The sequence below is a fragment of the Pogoniulus pusillus genome, chromosome 9 (assembly GCF_015220805.1).
Source record: "Pogoniulus pusillus isolate bPogPus1 chromosome 9, bPogPus1.pri, whole genome shotgun sequence".
Classification (NCBI taxonomy): Eukaryota; Metazoa; Chordata; class Aves; order Piciformes; family Lybiidae; genus Pogoniulus; species Pogoniulus pusillus.
The window spans coordinates 19,182,587-19,200,343 of NC_087272.1; the positions used below are offsets into that span (position 1 = coordinate 19,182,587).

A 17,757-nucleotide genomic window follows, 5' to 3' on the forward strand; every position below is an offset into this window, starting at 1 on the left:
TCCCACCTCTTTATGGTTTAAACTTCACATTAACCCAAATTTGCTTTATAAACTCTCTCACCAAAAAGGTACATGCTCTGGCAAAGTCCCCAGGCTTACTCACTGCAATGAGAGTTATTTTACAGGTATCCAATAAAATCCTACAATATATACAGTTAGTCTTTAAAATTATTTCTCTAATAACTTCTCAAGGTATCATTGTCCTCTAGGTAGTCAGTAAGATTATGGACAGGATTATATCTATCTGCTAGCTGCACAGCTTCATCTAATACTTAGTGTGGCCAGCATCTCATTTAATATCTGCCAGCTTCTCTTTAATTTTTCCAGTTATTCTAACATATCTTTGCACCTGAACAATGTTTCAAATTAAATGTTCTTACTTTTCACTGTTCTCCTGTTAATACAGCGCATTCTCAGATTTCCAAATATATCCCTGTCTCCTCAGATAAGGCCTCATTTCAGTTTGTTTGTTTTTTTCTTTGAGAGCTTTCTTCAGCAGTTTTTTCCTGTGCTTCATCTCGCTGATCTTTCACTCATTTTACATCTACAGATGAATTCTTCTGACAAAAAGCTTCTCCTCCGCTTCGGCTTAACTTGAGCTGACAAATATCTTCTCCGAGTTTATCTATCTATGCACATCCCTGCTGTAAATGACAATTTCCAAACTGATAAAGGAAGAGACTACAGAAGGAGCAAAAATGTTTTTTTTATGAACAGACACTGACATATAGTACATATGGCATCTTCTTAGAGCACTACAAAAAGATATTAAGGTAACAAGTGTGAGACTTCAATACTGCATGAAAACTCAGAAGGTATGTAACACAGATATTAGTATTAGATTATTTTCTTTGTTTTTCTTTAGACATCAGTATTCTCCTTTCAGTCTGACGGTCACATTCTCCTCCAAAGGTGTGTGTTTCAGATGTTAATACATATTGTGAAAAATGTATTTTTCTTTAATCTGGTTTTCATTTTCTTCCTACCACTTGAAGTTGCGTATTTCCCAGTCTTTCTGCTATCAAACAGTTGCCACAGGCCGATGACCATGGGTATTAGGGTAAGAGACAGGGAGAAAGCTTGATGCAAGCAAGTTACAATCTGTTTATTGCATTCCAAACATGTGTTTTTATACCTTTTCATCAGAAGGCTATAAATTATATTAAACTGTAATTTGTTACATACATTTGCATTAGGACTACATCAGGACTACACATTAATTGCTAGGATACATTAGTTATGTATTTCTTATCTTCTAACAAGACACAATAACTTTTCTTAGCAAAGCTACATTATCTTAGTCCTTCAGAGGATATGTCAACCTTATCCTAAGGAGACAGTTATGGTGTCTAGGTAACAAAACAGGCACCAAGTTGTACCAAGCTGTGAAGGCCATAAAGCAATTAGATTAGACTTGAGGACTCTTGTTTTACACAGACCACATTCCTTTCAGAGGCACTTTGATACTACACTTTCACCCAGCTCAGTGGTCTGCTTTCAAGCCCATGGCTTGTGCTTCAGTGTGCCAAATTCAGACACTTCTATAGAATCACTACATGCAACATTACCATACCCAACAAACAGTACAGTTAGCACTTTTTCTACCACATCTAATGCATTTCCTTCTATATTAATCCACGTAGTTTAAGCAGAGAGCTAGTATGCAAACCCAGGTTTTTGCAGTTGAAAGCAAAATTACATATTAAGCCAAGCATATTACTTATTATAATGCTATTTCTAAATGAGATAATAGCCACAACATAATATTTCTTCCACACTGAGGAACAGTAACAACACATGCAATCTTATTTCCCATAAGGCCATATTCAGAATCAAAGTTGTATTTCCTGCAATTAAAAACCCTCCAAGCTGTCACTCCAGAGATTTATGTGTCAAAATTTAAAAAAAAAAAGTTTTCATTACTTCTTACCTCTATGCAATTCTCATGATTCTTTATCCCTTCTCCAGCACATTGTATTAATGCTTTGCTCCTTCCTCTATAGCAGACCAGCTCAAGTATTCCTACACCTAGACTTGAGTCAGAGTGGGGTGCTACTGATTTTGAAAAACACACTGAGCAGAAGGCTAGCATGGGTGATAGAGTTGTGGGAGTCTATTACAGGCCACTTGATGAGGAAGTTGCCTTCTACAGGCAGCTAACAGCAGCCTTGCAATCCCACACCCTGATTCTCATGAGAGATTTTAACTACCAAATATTTGCTGGAAGGGCTACTCAGTCAGCCAGCACAGCCCAGAAGGTTTCTTCAGTGTATTGATGATAAATTCTTGACACAAATGGTGTCACTAGGATGGGAGCACTGCTGGATCTTATCCTCACCAACAGAGAGGGCCTGGTTGAAGCAGTCAAGGTTGAGGGCAACCTTGGCCTTAGTGATCATGAGATGGTGGAGTTCAAGATCTTGTCTGGTAGGAACACGGTATCAAGCAGGACTACAATCCCAGATTTCAGCAGGGCCAACTTTGGCCTTCTGAAGCAATTGCTTGGGGAAATCTCATGGGACAGGGTACTAGAAGGCAGAGGGGCCCATGATAGTTGTTTAACATTTAAGGACTTCTTCTAAGCTCCAGATCAGAGCATCCCAGCAAGTGGGAATTCGAGAAAGGGAGCCAGGAGACCTGCATGGTTAAGTGGAACTGCTAAACAAACCGAAGTGGAAGAAGAAAGTCTACAGATTATGAAAGGAGGGACTGGCCACCTGGGAGGAGTATAGGATTGTTGTCAAAGGATGTAGGAGGGCAACGAGGAAGGCTAAGGCCTCGCTGGAACTCAACCTTGCAAGGGAGATCAAGGATAACAGAAAGGGTTTCTTGAAACACACTGCATGAGAAGGCAATTGCATCAGAGGCAATGCAGGCCCTCTGCTGAATGAGGTGGGTGCCTTGGTGACAGAGGACATAAAGAAGACAGAGATACTAAAAAAATAGTTACTAAATGCCTTCTTTGCCTCTGTCCATATTGCTGGAGATTGTCCTCATGAGCCCCTGACACCCGAGGCACCAGAAGCAAGCACGGCAAAGCAGTGTTCTCTGGTTGATGAGGACTGAGTTAAGGAACGGTTGAGTTATCTGGACATCCATAAGTCCATGGGTCCTAATGGCATGCACTTGCAAGTGCTGAGGGAGCTGGCAGAGGTCATTGCTAGACCACTCTCTACCATCTTCAGTAAGTTATGGTAGACAGGAGAGGTGCCTGGGATCTGGAGGAGGGCAAGTTATTTTACACCCATGTACTCTCACAGCTCAAGTGAGCATGGAAGAGTCAGAAAAGAAAAATCTGCTTTCAAGTTCAAAAGGCAGAGTATGTGACAGCTGCCCATCACTGTGCCTTTATATATATATGACTGGCTTCGTATTAATAGATGGTGGGCATTATGCATAATTTTCATCTATTTTAGACCTCAGAATTCATACATACAATTCTAATAAAACGTTTTCACAAAACAGTACCTAAAGGGTGTCAGATTCACAGGAAAATCAACAACATCCTTCCACAGTTATCACAGATTTCATCTATAGCAAATCAAGACTACACCACACAGAATACCACTGAGTACATAGGAAACACAACATTACTCCTGCTGTCCAAAATTTCATATTTGTCCTGAAATGTATGAAATATCACAGGATGTTAGGGGCCAGAAGGGACCCGAGGAGATTAAGTCCAACCCCCCTGCCAGACCAAGACCACACAATCTAGCACATATCACAGAGGAATGCATCTGGACAGGTCTTGAAAGTCTCAAGAAAGGGAGACTCCACAACCTCCCTGAGCAAGCTGTTCCAGTGCTCTGTGACCCCCCACAGTAAAGAAGTTCCCCCTTGGGTTGAGGTGGAACCTCCTATGCTGCAACCTACACCCATTGCTCCCAGTCCTAACACAGGGTGCAAGTGAGAAGAGCCTGTCCCCCGCACTCCTGACCAGTCCTCATGTTTACAAACATTTACTAAATCCCCTCTCAGTCTTCTCTTCAGACTAAAACAAGTCCCAGGTCCCTCAGCCTCTCCTCATAAGACATGCCCTCCAGTCCCCTAATCATCCTCATAGCCCTCCACTGGACCCTCTCCAGCAGACTCCGGTCCCTCTTAAACTGGGGAGAGACATATTAGTTACAACTCTGTGTTAGTCAGCACAAAGATTATCTTGCACATCCCTAGTAATAAGTAACAAAACGTCACAGAATCACACAATTAACCAGGTTGGAAAAAACCTTTGAGATCATGAAGTCCAACCTATCACCTAATACCTTCTAATTACCTAAACCATGGCACTAAGTGCCTCACCCAGCCTCCTTTTAAACACCTCCAGGGATGGTGACTCCACCACCTCCCCAGGCAGCCCACTCCAATGCTAATCACTCTTGCTGTGAAGAACTTCTTCCTAACATCCAGCCTGAATTTGCCCTGGTGCAGTTTGAGACTCTGTCGTCTTGACCCCTCACTGGTTGCCCAGGAGAAGAGATCAACCCCACCTGGCCATAACCTCCCTTTATGCAGGAATAGGGGAATTTCATATAGTTGTAGAGAGCAATGAGATCTCCCCTGAGCCTCCTCTTCTCCAGGCTATTTTAGATTCTTTATAGTAATGCCAAGACCTTACTCCTCCTCTAGCCTTACCTCCCCTTGTCCAAAGTTTCTATACTCACACTGTAGCTTTCTCACTCGTTCTATCATCATCAGGTCCATACAATGGATGGCATGCAACATGAGATGTACAAACTGTACACTGAAATGCAATGGAAAGATTCCTTTGAGCAGAGCTTTATCACAAAAAATAGAATGTGACAGGCATACTAATTCAAATTATCAACTGCTAAACTTGACAGGGAGCAATAAAGAGTCAGGATATTAACAGACCTTTTTACCCACTACAAGACAAATATATGCCAGAATGAGAGGACATTAAAGTTGTCCATCCTTACTTCCCCGTGTTCATAACTAGCATGAAGCCAGAGTGAGGAATATTAAATTCAGAAGCAGCAGATGTTTCTTTGCAAAGTGTAAATAACCAAAACATCTTTTACTTATCCCATACTATCTTTCTAATTCCTTATTTTTCCTTACCAAGCTAAATCACAAGGTGTGATATAGTCAAGTGATTGTCTGATTTCTCCAATGATAACATCCTTTCTGATATGATGTACCACAGAAAGATTAGGTGCCACACTTCTCAAAGTGGACCAAAGATTTAGAAAGACCTTTATCAACGCATTATCTGCCAGTCAGTCTTCACTTATCTTCAGTTCACAGGATGTTAGGGCTTGGAAGGGACCCAAAGAGTTTATCAAGTCCAACCTCCCTGCCAGAGCAGGACCATACAATCTAGCTCATGTCTCAGAGGAATGCATCCAGACAGGCCTTGAAAGTCTCCAGAGAAGGAGACTCCACAACCTGTCTGGACAACCTGTTCCAGTGCTCTGTGACCCTTACAGTAAATAAGCTCCCCCTTGTTTTGAGCTGGAACCTCCTGTGCTGCAGCTTACATCCACTGCTCCTTGTCATGTCACAGGAAGCCTATCCCCTGACTCCTGCTGCCCAGCCCGCAGATATTTATAAACACTTATTAAATCCCCTCTCAGTCTTCTCCAGACTAAAATGCCCCAGGTCCCTCAGCCTCTCCTCATCAAGTGCTCCAGTCCCCTAATCATCCTCCTAGCCCTCCGCTGGACCTCTCCAGCAGATCCCTGTTTCTCTTAAACTGGGGAGCCCAACACTGTTATTGAACTGAAAGGAATAAATATCAGTCTGTAGTCTTCAGAGCACATGAAATATGCCCTCAAGAAGGAAGAAGGCATCTCAGAAATGAAGCTGCTATTATATCTGTGTAGTCCACAAATAAGAGATGTCAAATACACATTTTCTTCATCATCCACTGCATTTTATGAAAATAGAGTCCCTATCTTCAACACCCATACACAACATATGTACTGTTAAAGCTTGGTGCTATGCCTACATCAGTACTTTTGTCTTGTCATCTCTGGCAGTATTTTCCATATTTTCACCTGACAACATAGCAAATTCTATCATCAACTGTTCTGTGCAGACTCTGCAATCAGATTATGTGCATCACTAAATTTGCCAGACATGAATAACTCACTATACCTTTGATTTCCAAAGGCAAACAGAACCTGCAAAGTGATAAATATAACCTAAAAAAAAAAATACACCACCCACCCTGCTTATTCCTTATTTTCATCTGTGTGGTACTAATATGCATCCTGGCATGACTGCTCAGCATAGTTCAGAAAGTCTCCACTAAGGAAAAAATAACCTTCTTTAGAGAATGTTTCTTTTTAAAAGATTTTTTTTTGTCATGTTTTGGAAAAAAAATTAGGTACTGTAATTCATTCCATCTTGCCAAAACAAATTATACAATACAAAATGTTTTAACTCCCTAAGGGAAAATGACAGCAACTGAGACTTTTGTGTAACATTAGTTCCCAAGCAATTAATAAAGGAACATTTTTTTCAGATCAGCTAGCACCCAGTGAAGTGGAAGCAGTCACTATGTTTCACAGCAAGCTTAACTTTTAGCACAGTATGGATATTTTCAATATAAAACTCTGTGGCATAATTACGAGCACAATCACACAAGTGAGTATCTGGGCTTCCCAAACACCTGTAATTCACTCCAGGCTCCAGCCAGAGATAAATAGACAGAATGACAGCAATGACAGGAATAGTTTAGGTTGGTATGGCTTCCCTAAGACTGACTGGCCCACCTCTCCACTCTAAGTGAAACTAGCCTGGATGTTACATCACACGGGCCCTTGTCCAAAGTCAACTTCTACAAAGCCTTCAAGACAGTAGATTCCACCATGTTCGAGCAACCTGTGGAAGTATGGGCTTACTCATCTAGACTCCTACAGCACTTGACAGAATTCTTTCAAGAAATTTCTTTGTGTTCTTACTGTTCACCTCCAGGAAAAGTTACATCCCTTCTCACTGCTCTCTCTTGTCCAAATTAGAATTAAAAGCACCAGTGCTGTTTGCCAATTTAAGGGGAATATTGTGAAGTACGTGATTAGTTTTCATTTTCCCATGTTATTATGGTTGCAGCCATTTCTACAACTCAATAGTATACTGCATCCATACATGAAAAATTTCAGCTCTTAGCTAATCGTTCTCCTAAGTCTCTGCTTTACCCCAGTTTCTCCCCTCTCTGATTTCTCAGTCATTCCATGCCTTAAGCTTTCTCTGGAAAGCAGCCCATGAATAATGTTAAATCCCATGGGGGAATAACTAAGCATTACAGAAGTGACAACCCTATTGCAGCTGCACAGCTTTAATCTGAAAATAGACTTCACATGCCATAAATAGACATGTTGACCTACTAGCAAATATTAGTTTAACAGCAGACTTACATCTGACCCATCACATCCCAGAGGCTAGCAATCCCTGATACTTCTGGCACAGAACTCATGAGACACCTCTGGAAATTTTGTCCTGAATTCAAAATACTTTCTGATGTTGAATTAGCTTTACTCACCTTGGACAGGCTTTTATTGACTTCCCAGCTATATCTTGCTCAATGAAAGCAAAATACTGTTCTGTCTCTTGACAGTTTGGTAAATTCTACATCTAAGAATTCATCAAAAAAAGTGAAAGTTAATAAACAGGCCACTGTAGCATTCCCATAACAAAAACATTTACTAAAGAAAAAAAAACATCAGTATTCACACACAAGCAGTGAATTTGATTGGTTAATTGAAAGAACATAAATGAATTCACAAGCGAAGTTACTCCACAGGGAGTGCAAGATGATGGCATTTTTATTTCAGTGCAATTACTCTTGGACCACTGAACAGTGTAATTTTAAATCTATTGTACTCAAAGCAGGGCAATTAGCCAGTGTAATTGCAAAATGGTATTTGTACACAGGGAAAATCAAATTCGGGAATTACAGGTTTTAGTTAGGATTTGGTGCGGTTTTTTTACACAGAGACTTTTATGAAGTTTGAAGCTGGGAACCGCCACTTCTACCTTCCAGTTCAATGTTTAAGTGCACAAATCTGCTTCACAAATTTAGTATGGCTTCAATTGGGTTTTGAACATGCATTGTTGTGGTGGTTGGGGTTCTATTTTCTGGCTGACCATCTTTTCTAATTTGGCGCATCTCTAGGGAGATTTAAAACCTCAACCTGCTCCTTGTAGCACTGATCAAGAATTGAGCTGGTGTGCAGTACTGTTCATTTTCCAGCAGCAAAAATGCATCTAAAGTGCTGCAATTGCCAAGCATCTGTTCCAGCTGTATGACTAAAACATGGTGTCAGACAGAACGTGCAGTTCAGCAGATGAAATGCTGTGATCCTGTTAGAGCATATTGCTCTAACACTTTAATGCAATAACGTTTAACGTAACACAGCAAAATTAATTTCCATAAAACATGCTCAAAGAGTTACAAATACCAAATAGTTCAACATTAACTTTTTGTCACGTGTATGCACTTTCCTTCCTAAACAGTCGAACTTGCACACAAGTTCTGCAAAGTTGAACTCAAGTTCAATTTCCCCTAATCACTGCAAGTTGATACTGCTTTCTCAACACCAAGTGGCCAAATTACAGAATTAGGGTTTGATATTATGTTTGACTCCATTGATTAAAAACAAGGAAATTTAATAACCAGTGATTACAGCCAAGAGTTACAGTAGCTGTATCTTCAAATTAAAATTGTGATTTTCTACCAATTTATCGCTATGCTTATTCTTCAGCACAAGGGGACATGGCATGCAACACTATTTTCAGCAAAGAAATCAATCATCTGTATACTTCAAACTCAGTAATCATACTTACCTCTCACGTAATTTTAGATGCAAGAACTAAAATCATTTTCAAGCAAGGCTCTGCAAACATGAACTGCAGTTGCTAAATGCAGACTACCTGCAATTTGTTTTGACACAAAAACAAAGCGAGTGCACACAAAAACAGTATTGCAGTTAACTACTAAGCATTAATAAAACAGCTTAGACCACAATTAATTTGTCACTCTACAACCTAATTTTATATTTGGGGTTGTTCCATGCCAAATGTTGTTACAGAAAAAAGAGGATACACCTTAGTGTAAGAGAAACCACAGCAGTCTAATCAAAGAACTGGTACTCCAGATCCAAGTATTACAGAAAACAAATGAACATTACCATACATAAAAAAATGTCTTGGCAATAGAAATACTTAGAATTGTTGAACATATGCTTCCTATTACCTCACTCCTTTATCAGCTGTTATGCTTACCCTTAAGCTGCCCCTCTGGGTCTTGAGGCTGGTGTCATCCATTTGTTCCAAGACGTCCACGGCAAGTCATCAGCCTCCTACAACAGGGTATGGTGTTGACAATGCCTTCCTCCTTAATCTGTAATCGATTTGGGATCACTCATGTTTGATTAAAAACTTGTAACAGATTGTTTTTTCTTTGTATAGCTGCATGTTTAGTTACATCTGATTTTAGCATACCAGTGCATTTGTCATGTACTAGGTAACTTTCCATTATACTCAGAACAAGTCGTGTACAGAGGCAAGATTGTACTTCTTCAACTGACCACTGGGGAGTAGCTTGCAACCCAGGTTTTCAGTGCGAGCCCATGCCCCATCTCCCAGGTACTTCTCTGTGCTGCATTCTGCACCATTTAAGGCTTCTACCGTAACAAGTACCTCTTCCTCTACACCCTCTTATTCCATTAAAACCAATACTCGATACTGCACAGAATACTTGCCAGTCTTATCTATGTAAAAACTTACGTGTAATCCACAGGGAGAAGGAGAAAAAGTTTGCTTTTATAGCTAAAACAAAGTGAAAACAAATCTCCCAGTGAGGGAAGCTCAGACAAAGCAGACCTAAGCCACAGTTGTGAGGCTGTATTGAGCTTACTGTGACCTATTACTAGCAATATATTCAAAGTAATTGGGCCAAATTAGACAACAAATATACAGACTGTACACCTCTATCACTTCTGTTCAAAGGTTCAGAGCTGTTGTATTGTTAGCTAATGATTCAAAAAATCATCACAACTAGTAATTTGTCACTAGAAAAAAAATGTTACTGACACCTTTTTCCTCCTCTTTTCAAAGATCTTCATGCAGTCTAATCATCTCCAGTCACATTAATCAGAGCCACTTCCATGGAGACTAAGGAAGTGAAATTGTAGGACTGACCCTTGGGAAAGTGCACAAACTTGGTAATTTCAGGAAACAGTCTCAACTGTAAAGACAATCTAACAGCAACCTAGTAGTACCTGCATTTTGGATAGAATTTAAACAGGCTGAGTTCTGAAATGGCATTCTTTGTCTCCTTGACAGGACTGACTTCTTCTCAGAAAGACTGAGTATGTACTAAATTTATCTATAGCTCTTGAAGAACACTACATCTGACAGAACAATTCAGCTACTCTGGTCCAAATTCTAATCTAGTTCTTCCAACTATTAAAAACACAGACCACCTACCACTAACCTTTTAGTTAATATGAAAGCAATTAAATGCAGGAATTAGAGTTTATACCTTACAGGATAGTGGCAAACCTAACAAATTTAGATGTCAGATTTTTAGCTTCCATGCAAGCAGGTTTCAAAATCTGCAGACTGAAAACAAACCTTTAGCACAGCAAAATACAACAACTCTGAAAATACTAAAACACCATCTATGTGACAAATCCTTACCACTACTAAACAGCAGTTATATAAGCTTGGAATTTTATTAAAAAATAGATTACCACCACTACTTAACAGTCTCCAAAATTATTTATTTATCATCCCAAACTAGCAGGTACCACAAAAATAAACTATTATTTAATATTCACTTAGTTTTATCATACAGATTTCTTTTTAGAAATAGAAAACATATATACAAAAAAAAGTTTTCTATGGATGTCCCATAAAGCATTAAACTCTGCATGTGTTCTACCACTGCAAAAAAATGAAACACCCCCAAAACTAAGGAATTCAGTCTCAGCAGTCTGCTCTTCTTCCCTTTAAACTGAAATGCTCTGTATGTATATATTTACAGAAACTTAGTAAGGCCTGAACTGAAACGAGTGGCTATCAGGAGGAGGGGGAGGAGGGGGAGGAGGTAAAAACGAGTTGTAGGTATTTGGAACGGTCCACATCATATTCGAATCTGAAGGCAAAAGGTGGAATTGCTGCATGTTATTCGCAGAACCAAAAACTGGAGGAGGAAAGGGATACTGTGGCATCACTGGATTTTCTTTTCTTTGAGGTTGCATAAACACTGGAGATTCCTGATATAATCTGTTGTCTGAAGAGTACAGCTGTGGAGGTCTTGCTTGTGGTCTCAAAAAGCCTGGAGGGCCTGATGGACCAGGAGCTGAACCCCTGAAGAACCCTCTGCCAGAGTATCCCCTTGAAGCAGGCTGTGGCATCGACTGATTAATTCCTTTGCTCTCACCTTAAAAACAACACATAAAGACACACAGTTTTAATATTATTTTGGAGTTTAGTCCTCACATCTTTCAAGTCATGAATATCTGAAATGTTGCATTAGCAACAAGTAAGACTGGTAAACAATACATAATCAACTAAATAACACTGGCAAGTCTACTTGCCAGTAACTCATTTTGATTTATTAGAGTAATATAGAAAGGACAATCCTGAGGGCTAAAATTTGGTCATGAAAAAAAAAATTATATAACTACTTCCTTTCACTCCAGGCATTTTCATTTGTATTAATGAATCACAGAAACATTCAAAGTGTATTTTGGAAGCTTTGGTTTAAAACAAGATTTAAAGCAACACGTATTAAAAGTGAAGATAAACCAGCACAGCATTATGCTAAAGCAGTATATAGCTTTCAGACCTAAAGTGGTATTACAGCACAGACACAGCATGCAAATTATTCAAAGTCTAATTAATAAAATTAAATTATTTCACCTGAAAAACAGACAGCCTTTACCAATTTAGCTTTCAGCATTCACCTTTCTTAGGTGTTTTTTTTTCCTGAACAGGTCATTTGTAAGCATGTATTTAGGGTTCATAACAAGTGTACTGCTGCTTTATATAAAGGTTGTAAATGTATTTTTGGGAAAAGTGCTAGAGAATTAAGAGACATAAAATATTTTTAAAAATTCTAAAGATCTGCTAATATATTCAAAAGGCTGTGGAATTCAAAACTGAAACATCATCTCTAAAGAATTTTAGGGCTAGAAGCAAAACCCCGTTTAGGGAATGCAACACTGCATAAAATCACTGAATTTTAAGAGTCTCTGTGGACTTAAGCCACAGCAGGTCTACACAGAATTACACAGATTAGGAACAAACATTTTCACCTTTGAAAAGCTACATCTTGAAAGGTAGTTTGAAACCAACATTCCTAATCATTTTCATGAGAGAATTAGGACTTAAGATTTCTTGATGCATGCAGTCCTCACAGAAGCACTGAAGTGAAAGTACTTCAGTGAATATATTTATTTCTTCTATCAAAGACTATAATGATGAACCATTTTTTAACATGCCCAAGTTTCACTGGGGGGAGGGGAAGAGTTATATGAAGCAAGATGGAGATGGAATTTGCTCCTTAATTTGCCAGATATCCTTGCTGAATTCCACAGGCAAACTGAATTGCACAAAATGTCAATTTATACTACACTGTTTATAGAAAAACACAGCAAATCATAGCCATATTCCCTTAACAGATAGAGCCAGTTTCTCCCGGTGTTCTCAGCTATGGAACATAGCTCAGTAACAGTCTCAGCAAGCCCTAGACAAAGGCAAGTCTAAAGTAAGCTGGCAGAATAAGGGTACAGTGGAAAACCTTCCATGTGCTGGATAAGTAAAAACCAGGAGAGAAATAGCCATTGCCAATGAATGAAAAGTACAATTCAGATCCTTCAAGGTAAAACTGGCAAAAACAAAGGGTGAAAGCCAGCCAAAAATAAAATACTGCAGTTTTATCTAACAGATATGCAGGAAAGATGCAGTGCAGAGAGTAAAAAGGTTATCAGGATTGTTACTGATTTCCCAGATCGAAAGAAAAGGGGTTCAGCAGGGTGCAATATCTCGCAGATTTACAAAGGAAAATCAGCAAACTCAGAGCAATAAATCCAAGAAAATCAATTGAAGGAAGACTGTGTCAGGTAAACAGAGAGGTTCTCAGTGGGTTACACAAATAACAGTTATTTTAAACATGCATTTATATGCCATGGGTGAGCAGGTGCTTCCTTTTCTTATAGAGGAACAAATTTCCTAAGACTTTTGTCTCCTCTCTGATTGTCAAAAAAAATTGCTTTCCAAAAATTGCATATGGCCTTCTTCTTATCTTCTCCCTGCATTCAAAGGCTTAATTTGGATTTGGGCCCAAATAATCCCTGCAGTGCGCAAGGTCTAAACTCCAAAAGGTGGTATCTGTTCTATATCCTCACTGTATAAGCTGACACTGTTTTAAGAGTTTTTGAATTTTGTGACAACTGCCTCACTCTTAAACTACCTCCCTTTCACAGTTCAATGGCAAAACTCTTCATCTTCCTTTTGAAATATGAAACATAGCCACAAAATCACAAAAGCAACTTCAGAAAGCACATAAATAATCACAAACTTCATAAAAGCTCAATCATAAAGATAGAATCAACCAGGTTGGAAGAAACCTCCAAGATCAACCAGTCCAATCTATCACCCAGTTAACTAGACCATGTCACTAAGTGCTCATCCAGTCTTTTCTTGAACACCTCCAGGGATGGAGACTCCACCACCTCCCTGGGCAGCCCATTCCAATTATTTCTAATTCAGTTTAAGAAATTAAAGTGTTCTCCAATAACATTCACTCACTTGACGCATTTGTTCCCCATTTGGATTTCTTCCTTCCTTGACTTTGAGGCTTCTTCTTTTGTTTTGCCTCCCTTTCTTTTTCATCATCACTGAAATCTAAAGCCTGGTTAGAAGAAAAAAACAACCAAAACCAAGAGTATAAGAAAGCTGCAGAGAACTCCAGTTCTACACCAAAAACACCCAAAACATTATTTAAGAAAAAAAACAACAAGAGAACAACAATTTGCCTGCAGTCTTCTTAGAATATTAATGCTGCACTTCACTATTTTGCATTCCTGTTTGCCACTGTGTGTTCAGCTGGCTTCTCAAGACAATAAAGAACATTCCACAGCTTTCACATAACAGTTATAGAATATGCATTTACACCTCCTAATTCTCAACAAAACAGCAACATTGAAGTACTGAACCTAAGTTTCGCATTTTCTAGACATTAGTAAGAAAAAAGGTGGGCATCTCTGAGGTAGCTTTATTGCCAAGAACAAGCTTTTGAAGGACAAACTGCAAACCAAGTGAATTAAAATATGGATTTTTAAATTAAGTTACAATTATGTGGCAACTAATACTTAACTCAAATTTACTACATTAAAAATCTCTCTAGTCTAAAATTCTTACCAAATGGGAATTTTCAGCGCTCTAATTCATAACACCGTTTCTGTTAAACCTGCAGTAACAATGTTATTCAAAAAGCATTTCCCACTTTGGGAAATGTTGTCACCTACAATAGATTCAGTGACACTGCAACGTTATTATTACCATTACACAAAGTCTTGCTACCTTTCAAATCCTAGCTTATGTTTAGAATGAGGCAAAGTTATTTAGTAGCAGGAAAGCAATCTGTCAGCATAATTAGTTCCCCGAAAAACCGCTTGCTTATGTATCTTAAAAGAATACCCTACTCAGATCTGAAAGGAAGGGTTTTGCTTCTTACTGATGTATCCAACTCTTGTCTGCATTAAAAAAAACTTGCTGATGAGTAACTGCACAGAAATTTTTCTACTTATATCTTTTTAATCAAAAGCAATAAACCAAAAAACCCTATAGTTACTTCAGGTGGAGGTTCTTCATCATTCTTCCAAGATGCATCTGAACCTTTTTCCCTAGAAGAAAAAAAAAAAAAGGAGACAAATTAGACAATCATAAGAAGGATGACAGTGTGAGGAGACTATGAAATACCTCAGCGAAGTCGTGTAGTAGCAACACATTCCAGATCAGAAATCATTTGCAAAAACTACACTGTAGCAAATAGGGTAACACATCTTTCAAAGCATCAGTTATTCTGCACTAGGAGCTGACCCTTTTTTTATTGAATATTGTTTCTAAGTGAATAGCTATGTAGATCAGCTTAGGACTTCATTACATGTCACTTGAAAAAAATCTTCCTACTTGGAATAACAACTGCACATTTCACACAGCTAGTATTAAGCTTCAATAAATATTCTTTTAACACCCTTTTAAACCTAAACTTCTCTGAACCTGAACTGAGATAGTTCACTGCCTTTCTTACACTAACTGCTGACTACAGATATAAGCTCTCCTATTGTTTGTTTCAGAACACGTATCTCCAGTCAAAAAGAACAATTAACTCATCTAATAGGACACAGGCTTTAAGTATACTTACAGTGAAATCAATTTGGAAACAAAAAGCTGTTGAGCATAGCTTTACAGCTCCATTAAAAGTGTGTTAGCTAGACAATTAGATTTCATCTTCTACTTTGTTGCAAACAGCAAAATTAAAAAGTAAAAGACATTTAAGGAAGCAAAAACTCAACTGCTTTGACAAGCACCAAAATTAATTTGAAATGGTATCTTTTAACTTCAGCCACCAAGCACTTAACTGAACATCTTTCTCTGATTATCAACAAAGTTGTAGAATAAACTTATATTAGCCTGTTGACAGTCTGAAAGTTTCTTCCACGCTGCTTGCAAATGTAATGCATTTTAGTCCAAAGTTTCAAAAAACAAACTACGTAAAATACAGCAATACTGAAAATTCTTATTTGCAAAATGGAACCAAATAGTTAAAAGCCATCAATGTGTTCAGTGTGAAATGTTTTCAATTAGTGCTCTAATAACTACAGGGAGTTTTACTTATTCAGCAAGTCAGCAGTGATAGAGCAGGAGCAGCTACAAAGTACACAACCATCAGCTCTGGGTTATGGACATAAGAGGCCTCTAGTTACAGGTTTCCCATAAGATTGTGAGCAAGTTACCTGGAGGTACTTTATGCTTCAACCCCAACCGTAAGGCTGAAGCTCAATCTACGTATCACTAGAAAACCACAGACATGCCACCTTTGTGATAATGAGCACATAAGCTACCATAAAGTTCATTTAGAAGAACACATTGGGGAAGAAATAAAAACAAGGGTCATTTCGCTATGGCAGAAAACTTTCCATTTATGCAAAGATGAAAAGTACCACTATTATTGTTTTTATGAACTAACATTTTTATTTCTCACTCCTTATTTTGGGGCAATATACACCTGCCAGAAATACAAACTAACACCTATGGTCATTGAGCAATATGCAGTACTATGGACTAGAATTTAAACTTTCTAAGTTCTTCAGGCAGCCTATCTGACTTGCCCAAAGTAGCCTTCCACATTTCAGCAAAATACAAAATACTTTTCATGCTCCATGACATTTAATCATCTTCCACAAAGAACAATGATTTCTGAACTCTGATACTCTTAAGATCTGGAATTCTAACAAAAGGTGACTAAGAATCATGAAAATACATGAGCTTCTTTAGAATTACTTTGTGTTTCAGGCAATACAAAACAAATCTATTTTTAGTGACATTTATTCTCTGCATTCAAGGAGTTTTATAATACTCTCATTTACTTTGCTACACTGCTTATTCAAAGCACTGCAACTTTGTACAATGCAAGCAGATTGCACTCAAGATTTCAGAAAAAAACCTTCTTCCAACTTAAATCAGGATTAAGATCTGCAAGAATCATTCCTTTTCAAGTCCCATCACAGTCGCGAACAGCAGTTCTAAATCTTTAAGCCTGTAATACTCCTCAAGCTAGTCTACACATAGTAAAAATAACAAAAGCAAAAAAGGGAATCATTGGTCACCAAATCTGCAATCTACTAAGTTCCAAAAGCCTTCCTTCAAAGCACTGACTATAAAGTTCAGCTTTTCCTACTATATTCAACTCTTTACATAAACATCACAGCACAGGTCTGAAATCAAAATTCTTTATCGTTTTTCAATGACACTCACTTACAAAAGGGTGCAACACATAGTATTAACTGCCTCACAAAAGCTTAAGAAACTTTACTGATTTCACTGAAACAGTATTTTCAGTTTTGTCAATCTTAATGGACAATATTCAGAAATTATGGTTTTATGTTAGACTACACAGGTGTTCACACTGCCCATTTTAATGCAGAGTAACTATCGATTTCTGATGCATTGTTCAGTCGTGCTGATAAGATCCTAGTGTTCAATGTTGTACCATGTATGGCAATACAGTACTACCAAAAGCCAAAGAGCTCCCAAAATTACTTGCAAAGCATGTTGAAAAAACCTGTAACTTCAGTCTAAAGTCTCAGATGCAGAGTACAGCACACAGTTATTGTTGTACCAAGCAGATGATTAAAGTTTTGGCAGTTACTGTGCTAAGCAACCATGTTTAATGGCATAAATCAAAGAGCAGCTGCATCATAATGCTACAGAAAAACAAACAAGCAGCAGAGCAAGGAAACAATCTATATTGGTCTTCACTGGAAGGAAAAATTGTTTGTTCCTTCTACAGAAATAGTAATCATAAATCTTGCAGTTTACCACTACTCTGTCCTGTTCTGAAAAGACAAAACAGTATGACTTTCTTATTAGAACACTGTTGAAAATACCTAAAAAAGTTTTAGCATCATGTGTAGTCCTCATGTTTCTCACTCAAGGCTAGACTTTAAGACGGGACTAAATACATATATTTTTACATATATAATCATAGAATCAACC

General features: G+C 38.3%; 1 protein-coding gene across 3 annotated transcripts in view; it reads right to left on the bottom strand.

The window, feature by feature from the left end:
• Positions 1-10,730: 10,730 nt before the first annotated feature.
• NAF1 (nuclear assembly factor 1 ribonucleoprotein) overlaps positions 10,731-17,757 on the bottom strand; it is a 36,499-nt gene continuing 29,472 nt past the window's right edge. For all 3 annotated transcript variants that reach the window (XM_064148752.1, XM_064148751.1, XM_064148750.1), the window contains 3 exons: positions 14,831-14,882; positions 13,786-13,888; positions 10,731-11,413 (listed from right to left, as the gene is read on the bottom strand). In XM_064148752.1, the coding sequence (XP_064004822.1) occupies positions 11,019-11,413; positions 13,786-13,888; positions 14,831-14,882 (550 nt within the window). In that variant the 3' untranslated portion in view covers positions 10,731-11,018. The remainder of the gene's footprint in view (positions 11,414-13,785; positions 13,889-14,830; positions 14,883-17,757) is intronic.